At 35.5% G+C, this 12785-nt stretch overlaps 1 protein-coding gene across 1 annotated transcript in view; it reads right to left on the bottom strand.

Moving 5' to 3' along the window:
* The window catches only part of LOC107693047 (bifunctional heparan sulfate N-deacetylase/N-sulfotransferase 1-like), a 17580-nt gene extending 8820 nt beyond the window's left edge, over nt 1-8760 (bottom strand). The window contains exons 1-7 of the mRNA XM_016492292.1: nt 8749-8760; nt 8524-8652; nt 8018-8353; nt 5487-5574; nt 3505-3659; nt 3235-3420; nt 1225-1353 (exon numbers count right to left, since the gene is read on the bottom strand). Of these exons, the coding sequence (XP_016347778.1) occupies nt 1225-1353; nt 3235-3420; nt 3505-3659; nt 5487-5574; nt 8018-8353; nt 8524-8652; nt 8749-8760 (1035 nt within the window). The remainder of the gene's footprint in view (nt 1-1224; nt 1354-3234; nt 3421-3504; nt 3660-5486; nt 5575-8017; nt 8354-8523; nt 8653-8748) is intronic.
* Nucleotides 8761-12785: the final 4025 nt, after the last annotated feature.

Raw genomic sequence — 12785 nt, 5'->3', positions numbered from 1 at the left:
CAACAACAAATTTAAATAAAACTTGTTTCTTTAAGCAGTATTTCTGGCTAGATATAAATAGAAATAAGCCTGAAACAATTATTTTGTAATTGTTTTATATTTACAGTTATTTCATAATTATTTAATATTTTATAAATATTAAATAATATTAAATAATGATGACAAATACAAAATATAAATTAACCATTAAAATAGTTATTTTTATAATTGCATATTGATTTAAGTTATTTTATAATTATTTATTAATTCAAAATAAATGTTATGTTATATATTTTTTCATAATTCTAAAATAATTATTACATATAAACTATCTATAATATATTCATATTTATGAAATAACGAATTACATTGATAAGCCCTGAAAAACCCATCATTTTTTTCCTTCAAATTTTTGCAGATCATTTGTCTTATCTGCTTAAATATGAATTCATTATTCACTCATTGTACTTTGATGAAAATACAAGTAGGTAAATAATGTTTTGTTTCAAAAAAATTAATATTTGTTTCATTGGTCTATATCAATAAAATGATTAAATATCATTCTTCCTTGAGTTCATTTATTAAAAACATGTCTTGATTACAACATCAACATTTTTCAAAACTTGTTTCTTTGTCAGTGGCCAGTTATGAATAATAATAAAGTGTGAAACAATTACATCCTTATTATTTTATATTGAATATTATTTCATAATTATTTTATATGTAATAATTATTTTATATTTTAGATCATTTCATAATTAATAAATGTTATAATTATATAAATATTAAAACAATACTTTTTTATAATTGCAAAATTATTTCAGTTATTTTTATCATTCATAATTATTTATTTATAATTATTTCATATTATTTACAGACCAATGAAACGAGTATTAGTAAGACACATTATTTACCTACTTGTATTTTCATGAAGGTTGGAGGAAAAATATCATTCTTTCTGGATTTCAACAAGTCTTTTCATTTATTAACTAAACTTGTACTGTATTTTATTTTTATGAATCTAGAATATAGCCTACACTGATGTTTCTCTTATTGGAAAAAAACTAAAACACCCTTTTAAGTAATATCAGGTCAAATATATACATATTAAGATATTTACAGAATCTCATCAAACGGCTGAAAAATATAAACCTATTTTTGATAGCTATATCTCCCAGTTCTACTGACAGTAAGATCCTAAGCACAGCATAAGTTGATGTATAGAGTATGTAAAGAGGGACTGACGGGGTTGAGCAGGACGGTGAGGAACAGCTCCCCTCCGTCAATGATCCGCTCCAGCTCCTGCGGCCCGCCGGGATAGTCCTTATGAAAGATGGTGTGTGTGAACAGACCGCACGTCTGCCTGGGCAAAACCTGAGCAATACACACACACACATGATCAGTTCTCCATTCACACTGCCTGACACACACACACACACACACACACACACACACACACACTTCTCATGGGCTCCAGGACAGCGCCTGTCTCTCTGGAAATAAATAGACGTGAGCTAATGTAATATTCATAACATCTTACACTGAACTCAGGAGCTCAAACTCATTAGAGAATCAATGAAAGAGAGTGAGCGAAATATTAATCTGCTCCTGAAATAAAGGACAACTCAAACAGGGAATGAGACGGAGGGACAGGTTTCACTCTCAGTTCAGGGGCTGTGTTTTTAAGTGTTGGTGTGTACATGAGACGAACAGCTTTGACTGTTACGAGGCGAGTAGCTGTTCTTACAGCGTTTCGAGTGCTGATTTTAAAGCTCTGGCAAATGATAGGGAAGAGACTGAAAGTCATTGATTTCCATTGGAGAGTTCCACGGGAGCTGCGTATGTATAATATTTGAATCAGATCTGAGTTCCGAGTGCATTAATATATATTATATATATATACACATACATTAATATAACATATTTTAGCTGCTGCAGTTAGTGAGATGCAGGCATCCAATTGGATGTGGTGCATTTATTAAAAATCTTTGAATCAAAACTGTGTGAGGTGACTATGATTCAATAAAATTCCAATAAAATGTATTGCTTTAAGCAGTATTTCTGTAGAATGGCTGGTTATGAAGTGGGAAGCAATTATTTTTAATTATTTTATATTTTAATATTCTTCCATAATTATTTTATAGTTAATTTATATTTTATAATTACTGCATAATTATTTAAGCATTATTTAAGCAATTATTAAATAATACTAATTATGAAATATTATGAAATATAAAATAACTATCATATTACTTTAACGTAATTATGAAATAATATTAAATATGTAATTTTGTATTTTATAATTTGTCAATTATTTCGATTATGAATCAATTATTTAAAAAAAAAAATTTCATTACATTATTTTATGAAAATTACTATTTGCACTTATAAGCACTGGAAAACCCGATAATTATTTTAGATTTAATATTTCATAACTATTTTACAATTATTTTATATTATTTAATAACTATTTTAATAGTTAATTTTTATTTTATATTTTTAAAAATAGAAATTACATAATTATTTCAGCTATTTCATTATTTTATATTTTGTATAATAATTATTAAACATATGTAATAATGTTTAATAAAATGCTTAAAAAAATTGTGACCCTGGACCACAAAACCAGTCATAAGGGTAAATTTTTTGAAACTGAGATTTATACATCATCTGTAATAAATAAGTGAATATACCCAAGCGACTTAAGATTGGTTTTGTGCTCCAGGGTCACAATTATTAAATATAAAATAATGATACAATTATTTCAGAATTATTTTACAAATTACAAAATAATTATTTACATTGATGCGCACTTATTTAAACCATCATATTTTTCCTTTAAATATTTTGCAGGTCATTTGTCCTGTGTGGATAAATATTCACCGATTAGTGAATAAGTGGAGGGGATTAATGCTCTTGCTGTTGCACTTCATGAACGATTTAAGAGATCAGACTGTCAGCAGATAAAATGTGACTGTTTATGCAGTGAAAAAGTGGCTTAAGGTACAGTATCATTTTAAAAACTATTCAACCTCTGACACACATTTACATATGAAAGCGCATAATGAGTGTTTATATAATTAATGGGGTTTTCATGCATATTCTGTTCGATTCTCTCACTGAATTTTTAATGCAAAAACACTATGAATGGAACCGAATCACAGACCCTCAAGCGGACACTTTAGTGTGGTTCCTCTAGAAAACTTTCAACAGCTTTCAGAATTTACACACACACACACACACACACACACTCACTCTGATACCACGGTGAATGAATCCGCGTCTGAATCGAGCGGGTTTGAGGTGTGGATACTCCTCAGTGCTGGTCACTCTGATGTCCCACACGCGCTTCCAGGCCTCGTACAGCTGGATGTGGACGGGATACACGCCGGAGTGATGAGGAGCCACCGCATAACCCAGATGAGTCGGGATGGAGTGATCCTACAAGACAAACACCCGATGAAACATCACTCCAGACCTCTCTGTGTGTGTGTGTGTGTGTGTGTGTGTGTGTGCGCGTCTGACCTCAGCGAAGCGTCGGTTCAGCATCATCTGCTCTGCTAACACACTCTGGTTATGGAAGCGGTGCGGCTGCATGTGACTCCACATGTGAGGAAACCACCAGAACTCATCAACATACGATAGCAGCAGATCATCACCCCGATCCTCCTCATCAGTACCTGACACATTTATTCAAATATATAACAATTAAAAAAAAAAAAAAAGTGAAATGGTTTAATTTTTGCATCGGCAAAAAATGATTTATTTATATATAATTACTAGTGGATGCGCTATACTTTTATTGTTTAGAAAGTGACCAATATTTTATATGTAGATTGATTTCTCCTCTCTAAACTGTTTCTCAAGCGTGTTCTCTCATCACCGCTGCTGCTGCGTGAATATGACATATCACAACAACACAACGGAGACCCGAGGAAAAACTGGGGTTAAAGTCCAAAACCTGACCTGAAATAACCTAACAAATCAATCGTGGCTAAAGTGGTTCCATAAACGACAAATTGATTTCACACAATCTCACTAATTTGTGCACGTTTTTTTTAAGCAGCTTTTTGTCGATCATGGATCTAATCGATCCACCATGACAAACAGCGAATATATCTTTGCTGTTTAATGCATTTGAGACGTTGTGTGCATAATTGACATGTCACAGGTATATTTTTCATCTGTAAATGTCAGAAAGTCACGCGAATATATCCATTTTGCTGTCAGGAGTGGGCGAGGCTAACGCGAGTGAACGAGCGCTTCTGCGCGCATGCACACTTAGGGAGCGCTGTACATTCACTCCCCCCACCTACAATCCCTGCCGGTACGAGACTCGAACCCGCAACCTTTGGGTTACGAGTCCGACTCTCTAACCATTAGGCCACGACTTCCTAGCACAGACTTCCTAGCACGACTTCCTAAACTAGCACAATCCTAATTACTAAGCTCAAATGAGTGAATGTGTGTTTCTTATACCAGTTAAAATATAGTAATTATTTATTTTAATTTTTAATTCAGTGATTTTAACTTTTAATCTAGTTATTTTAATGCTTTACAGAGCAATTTTAGATTGTAATGTTCTGCTATCTGTTCTGCAAACTATAAAAGGTACAGCTGTCATAAAACCAGAGAGAAAGGCTGCATGGCTAGTAAAAAAAAAGTCAAATAATAGTATGTGAGATGGTGGTAATATCATTATGTTCCTATTGGTCAGTAGAGGAACTCCGCTTAGCCTGACAGTTAGCCTGCTTTAGACCAGGTTAGTTTCCCAGCATAAGTTGCCACAGTGACTAAGCTTGATCTAGGCTTATGTTAAATTTGCTTTATGGAACCAAATCATTTGACAATGAGTCAGACTAACTGAAATAAGCCTGGCTTATTTGGTAAACTTGTTTTATGAAACAGGCCTCGAGGCATTAGAAGTGATCATATTTTTTCCATTGCATTATATTGCATCGAATCGCATTGTGTTGAATCGAATCGGATCGCACTGCATCGTAATAGGGGTGAATCGTATCGCATCGCAAGCTGCTTCATTATATGCATCTTTAATATATCGTAGGCTATGCATCGAGATGCATATCGTATCGGCCTCAGACATGGAGATGCACATCCCATATATATGTATGTATATATATATATATATGTTAAATTATACAGTTTTTTATTTTTTATTTTACACACACATAATTATATACATTTTAAATTATAAATTTATAGATATAAATCATGTATGAATGTATAAAAAGGTATATATAAATACATTATTTAATATGTTATATAATTATATAATTAATTATGTGTGTGTGTCTATAAATTAGGGAATGTATTGGTATTAATTTTGTAATTAATTATGGATTTAAATATTGATATATAAATATTTATTTAAAATAAAATGAATGTATACATTTCAAAATTAATACCAATACATTCCCATTACTACAATACAGACATTCATCAAATCAAGACTCCTCAAAAGCTGATCTTGTGTGGTTTTCACTCACCTGCGTGGAAGAACTTCCCCGAGAAGCCCAGGTTAAAGGTGAAATCTGGAATCGATCTGCGCAGCTCATTCTGAGTTTCAACCAACGCCTGAGAAGATCCACACATTATTCAAGATATTCACACGTCTACACATCTGATGTCTACAAATGTAGACATCAGAAAGCGTCTGTGAAGGAAAGTTTGTTAGATTCCTCTCACTTCTGAAGATAAACTACAGAAAACACACACACTCAAAGCTGAATCCATCATTTCATCAGATGTGTCTGACATCTCATCTCTCAGTCTGAAGTCTTTATTTTATTTCCTGTGGTTTGCGTTCTTCATCAGATGTTTGTTTGCATGATTCAAATGACTGTATTTACTCCGAGCTTCATCACACTCATCTACACACATCAAACACACTCACAACTACAAACAGCATGTTTATGTGGCAAGTGAATAAAACCATTTCATTAAACTTAGCTTTCCTGCAGTGAACAAACACACAATCAGACTTACACACACACACAAAAGTTGGTTTTACTATCTTAGTGAGGACATTACATTGAATTGCATTGTCTTCCACTGATTTTAAAATCAAGTTAATGATGTTAATCTTGTATTGTGGCATTATTTTCATGGTAAATCCATCACTGATTGTCATTACGGTTGCATACAAAAGTAAATAAATTAAATAATAATTTCTTCTTCTATAAAACTTCTATAAAATAATTTCTTATTTATATTATTTATTACTTTAATGTCAAATAAATTACATATATACAGTATATATATATTATTAATGTTTAAAAAATATGAAATATTTGACTTGTTTTCCTCCATGTCATGTGACCATTGACCGACATCAGAGAACTGCGAACATGCAAATGTTTTGTTAAATTATTTTGAAATTTTAACTTAAAATCTCAGGGGGATTTCAAGAAAACATCACTCAAAGGGTTTCAGCTGACAAAGTTCGGGACAGTAAGCTTCAAACAGCGAAAACGACTAATAATTTTCAATGATGATTCTCATTAGATTCCAATTACTGTAATAATGAGTGTAAAATACCTGGACGCATCACAGTCATGAGAATTTGGAGGGTAAATATGTTCAACTGTCATCAAAATAGGCTTAATTTTCTTTATACAAAGTATAATTTCTTATTTCTTTTCCCCTTTGAGGTGAAATATAAAGTGTTTTGATGAGATTTTCCCAGATATCTTTTTTTGTGTTGCATGAAAAAAAACATTTCCCAATCACATTAGCTCTATTTTCCCATAGTTTCTTTACTTTCCCAGAGGAAATACGTCAAAAACAATCGATGTATCTCTTTAACCCTTAAAGACCTAGAACATTTTTGGGGCACCTGACACGCCTACCTGACACGCCTGTACTTTTCTTTGTTTTTTCAGACCTATTGTAGCAGTGAGCATCAAGTGCCATATATCATTATAAACAGGAGCACTTGAGGTTTCAGTGTAGCTAATTTAAAGTCCCAATTTTCCCTTTGGTTTCTCTAAGAATTAACGAATTTCCAGAATTTTAAGAAAAACACAAGCAATAATTGGGTGTTTTTTTACTGTGTACTCAAACAAAAACACCTGAAGTTTGGATTTTTTTCTTTAGAAAGTTGTGTCTGGGTGTTTTACACTTCCAAATAATTTTTTCTCTACAAATAACATTCCCCAAGCAAGTTATAGCCATTTATTACAATATTGTTATAGGAGCTTTTCAGTGATAAACAGGTTTATTTACTTTACTAACAATATAGATCTGTCCAAAAACATTTAGGGAGTAAAGAAAATGGAAACCGTGTTATATAATAACAAAATATACAGAGTGCAACAGAAAAAAATAGTGCAAATGATCTTTATGAACTATTATTTACATAATATAACAGCCAAATGATTCGATCCGCTGGCTGCACTCTGCGTCAGAATTGATTTTACCGGGACATCGCCTAGCGACATGAATACCTAAATTCCAGTGCTTTATCCGATATGTACCGCTTTTTCATCCTTGTTGTTGGTTTGTTTTAGGTCAAAGTGCTCTGTCCTGTGTTTTTCTGGGCTTTTTCAGAGAGTTCTCTCATGCAAATGTGTTATTGTGTGTTTGTTTTCGTGCACGCAAGACACACTTTACTTTCACTTTGCACTTGCTCAGATTTCCAAAGAAACTTGCTAAACAATGGTTCAAAAGACCAAAACCTATGTTTATTGGTTGAATATGTGACAGTTTGAACCAATCTGGTCACGGGGTGGGACTAAGCGTCAACAATCGTTCCTGTTTGGCTCAGAGGACGAAATGCATTGGTTTCTTCTGAAGAATCAATGTTGTCAAAATGTGATGACGTAATCACATACGCTACGGAGCCTCTGAATATCCAAATGAGACAAATTATATCTCCAAAAAAGCGGAGAATCTCTGCTTTACGACACGTTTTAAAGCATTCAGATAGGATTAGCGGTTCAAAAGTTATTAAACATTTACGAACAATAGTTATTTTTTAGCCGCGGGAGGCTGTCTCGATCTTTGAGGGTTAACACACCTTCACATCTGCCACCTTCATCCTGGTCCCTTCCTTTCCCACAAATATATCATCGATGTCCACCAGTATGAAGCGCTCGAGGGACAGAGACAGTCTCTTAGCGGTGAGGAAGGACAGCGCGTCCACAAACACCAGCTTGTGTAGCCAGAAGGAGAGGTTGTGTCCAAACAAAACCCTCTGAATCCCGTCATGAAGCCCGAGATCCTGAACCACGGATGTGTGCATGAGTCCAGTGCTCTCGGCCGAACGGGTTTTAGCCAGCAGAACCGGCTCGTAGGTGGAGTGATTGGACTGGAAGACAGTCCAGTCGTCCCCGGGCAGAGGACCGCTAAACACCTGAGACATAAAAAGAAATGCTGTATTTGGGAGTGAAGCTTCTACAGAAGCCCTGAACCACAACGTGAAAAACAAGAAAACAAATCGTAGGACTTGAGCTCATGAAGGCTCAGGTTGGGGGTCAGGCCTTGGCTAAGTTTGAGCGGATGAGCATTAAAGCATGAGCTGACCTGTCGCGCTCGTGTGACGTGCAGCAGAGGGGATTTGGGGTTGACGGTACAGTCCTTCAGGCCCAGGTTGGAGTGCAGAAACAGAGGGAATCCTTTCAGCTGCGCACTCAACAGACTCTTCTCATTGGCCTGACGGGACAGACAGGAAGTGACATCTCACAATCTAACACACATGCTGCGCTCCAGCCAGAGTCTGATCCCAGATATTCATACTCGATATCTTACTCCACCAACCATAAAGTTGCACAGCAAGATGCTCAAAAAATAAAGTACAAAGAAAATAGCAATGCAATCAAGAAAGAATGCTTTTGCTGGTTAACTGCTTAGTTAATATCATAACTACAGCATTCTGACACACATCTTTCTCAGTCAACGGACATTTACAAGTGTCTGTGTAGTTTAACAAAATAAAATGAACAATATATATATAAAGAAATAAAGAAAGAAATAGCAATGAATACAAATATATATAAAACACCTACATTTTTATAAATATTTATATATAGATAGATAACATCATAAAATAAAATATTATAAAATAATTTGTAAATATACAAATATTTTAATACAATGATAGAATTTAATAAATATTAAATACAATTCTATATGATATAAATATTGAAAATATTGAAAAATATACTTGTAAATGCCAGTCAATGGAGAAAGATGGGTGTCAGAATGCTGGTTGGTTATTTATTTATATAAAAATGCAAAAAAAAATAAAAAAATATGTATCTAAATAAATAAAAACAAAGAAAAAAAACAAATAAATACACATTTACACATATTGAGATCTAAAAAATTTTAATATATATATACACACACTACCGTTCAAAAGTTTGGGATCAGGATCAGTAAGACTTGTAATGTTTTTTAAAGAAGACTCTTATGCTCATCAAGGTTGCATTTATTTGATCAAAAACACAGAAAAAAAACGTAATCTTGCAAAATGTTATTACAATATAAAATAATGGTTTCGGTTTTAATATCCTTTAAAATATAATTGATTTCTGTGATGCAAAGCTGAATATCCATCAGCCATTACTCCAGTGTAAAGTGTCACATGAAATCATTCTAATATGCTGATTTATTATTAGAATTATCAATGTTGGCAACAGTTGTGCTGCCAAATATTTTTTTTGGAAACTGCGATACTTTTTTCAGGATTCTTTGATGAATAAAAAGTTAAAAAAGAACAGCATTTATTCAAAATATAAATCTTTGCTATCACTTCTTAATTTAACACATCCTTGCTGAATAAAAGTTTTAATTTCTTTCAAAAAAAGAAAGAATAAAAATTTACTGACCCCAAACTTTTGAACGGTAGTGTATATTGTTAGAAAAGATTTCTAATTTAATAAATGCTCTTCATTTTAACTTTTTATTCATCAAAGAATCCTAAAAAAAAGTATCACAGGTTCCAAAAAAATATTAAGCAGCAGAACAGTTTCCAGCACTGATAATAAATCAGCATATTAGAATGATTTCTGAAGGATCTTGTGACACTGAAGTAGCGCTGCAACAAACGATTATTTTGATAATCGATTAATCTACCGATTATTAGTACGATTAATCGTCGATTATTCCACTGATTCATCAGTAGACTTTGACTGATTATTCAGCTTTTGCAATTAGTTAAAATATCAAGTTATACATATTCTAACAAATAAATAAAAGTAATCACTTCCGCTTTTGAAAGTCATATGTAATTACAATTATTATACAATTAATTTATACAAATAAATATATTTGGCACACAAAATGAGAAGACAGAGAAACTCTCTTATTCACCATTTAATTAGCTATATGAGAAAGTAGCCGAATGACACATCATTCTGCCTAAAATCTCTTTTTGTAAGTCAAATGAATAAGAAACAAAATAAAGGTTACGTGATAAGACGTTTTATTTTTGGATAAACTATTTATGTAATTACAATTATTATACAATTAATTTATACAAATAAAAAAAATACATTTGTATATTATATGAAAACGTAACTGAATTACATCATTCTGCCTACCATCTTTTGTAAGTCATATGGATAAGAAACAAAATAAAGGTAAGTGATAAGACGCTTTATTTTTGGATAAACTATTTTATTCACAACATAATTTCTCTTAAAATACCTTATAGGGTTATGATAATCAAAACAGTCTTGAGCTAGATCAAGCTGATCTCTGCAAACCAAAGTATCACTTTAATGAAATATTTTTCCCCACTAATAAAAAGTTTTTATCATTAGCTAGCTCCACACTGGAGAGCTGCTTTATAACAGAAAATCAAGTAGTAATTCTAACTGAAAGCGACACTGACTCTGGTTTTCCATGTTTTAATACTGTAAAACTGCTTGATTTAAAGGGTTAGTTCACCCAAAAATGTAAATTGGCTTGTGTTTTACTCACCCCCGAAGCATCCTAGGTGTATATGACTTTCTTCTTTCAGACGAATCCAGTCGGAGTTATATTAAAAACTGTCCTGGCTATTCCAAGCTCTATCATTGCAGTCAGCGGGTGTTGCTGTTGAACAGTCCATAAGTCGTCAAATAAAGTGCGCGCATTCATAATAAACGTGCTTCACACGGCTCCGGGGCATGAATAAAGGCCTTCTGTAGTGAATCCATGTGTTTTTGTAAGAAAAATATCAATATTTCAAACGTAAAAAACACTTTTCTCTCACTTCCGCTGACTGTCATATGCGGAAGCAGCACCGGCGGATGATGCAGCGCGCACGCCTCCGAGATATGCTAGTCTGGCGAGTTTGTTTATAGGAGTAAAGGAAGCAAAGTTCCCTCTCGAGCTTTCACGAGACAATGGGTTTTATGGTCGTCCTTCAGAGGCACCTTTGGTTAAACCTAGCTGACCTCAAGGATGCTGACCGTAAAGTGCTGCTGAATGCTCCTGTGACTCCCTCCGGCCTTTTTGGTAACGCCGTGGAGTCCATTACTGAGCGCTTCGCGGAGGCTCAAAAGCGCGCCAAAGCCATGAGTCACGTGATGCCGAGGCGCGCTTTCCAGCAGCAGACGGCGAGATCCAGATCCTCGTCGGCACCTGGCTCTTCCCAGCGGAGGGATAACCCCAGGCCAGCGACCGCAGCGGTGACGGCTAACGTTACTGCTCCTCGCCAGGAGCCGGATTTCCGGAGGAAGGCGTGGGGTCCCGGGAGGAAATGCCACAGCCAGCGGAGGAGCCCGCGACGTGACTCTCGCCCGCTGCCAGCGGCTAAGCCGTCATCCTGACGGTCTGAAGAGAGGAGGAGAGTGCGCGAGCGGCCCGGCTCCCAAGCGCCACAAGTTCATGTTTTCAAATGTTTGTGTGTTGGATGTTCATTCAATAAAAATGCATACATTCTCACAAAAAGAGCTATTTCCTCCTCACTCAGTCAATACGGTGCCGCTCGCCCCGCCTCAGAGCAGTGCAGAGCCGCCGCCCACACACTCACCGGCGCATCCAACGACCAAGCCGCTAAAGCCGCTATGTCAGTTCCTGAGCGCGTGGGAAGTTATTCCGGGAATCTCGCGCTGGCTACTCGGTGTGATAGAGCGTGGGTATACCCTTCAATTCAGACGCAGACCACCCCGTTTCAATGGCGTGGTGCAGTCTCTAACATTGCCCCGAAACGCCCTGGTTCTGAGACAAGAGGTATGCAGTCTGCTCGAAAAAGGAGCGATAGAACGAGTCCCTCCCAGCGAGCTGGAGAGCGGGTTTTACAGCCGCTATTTCGTGGTACCCAAAAGAGACGGGGGACTCCGCCCGATTCTAGATCTCAGGCCCATCAACAGAGCGCTTTGCAAGCGTCCATTCATTCCCATAACGGAGAAATATCTCCGTGATGTCTCGTTCCCGCTCTCAGGGAACCGAGGTTACGATAGTAACCAGAGCGTTTCCTTTAGCAAAGGAAAACCAGTCTCCTCTTGGAAATCCTCCGACATTTTTCTTTGCAAATCTTCGGTTTGTACTTCTAATTCGTGACCGGCATTTTGTTTTGTGTTGTTGTCTCTCCGCATTCGTCACTAATCACGCAACGCTGACATGCTACGTCATCCGCCGGAACTGCTTCCGCGTATGACAGTTGGCGGAAGTGATATAAAAGTGTTTATTACATATGAAATATGGATATTTTTCTTACAAAAACGCATGGATTCACTACAGAAGGCCTTTATTCACCCCCCGGAGCCGTGTGAAGCACTTTTTATTATGAATGCGCGAGCTTATTTGACAACTTGTGGACTGTTCAACTGCAACACCCGCTGACTGCAATGATA

Source organism: Sinocyclocheilus anshuiensis, unplaced genomic scaffold, assembly GCF_001515605.1.
Source record: "Sinocyclocheilus anshuiensis isolate Anshui unplaced genomic scaffold, SAMN03320099.WGS_v1.1 scaffold1460, whole genome shotgun sequence".
Lineage (NCBI taxonomy): Eukaryota > Metazoa > Chordata > Actinopteri > Cypriniformes > Cyprinidae > Sinocyclocheilus > Sinocyclocheilus anshuiensis.
The sequence above is the reverse complement of the archived record's forward strand: the minus strand, read 5'-3'. Positions and strand labels throughout refer to the sequence as shown.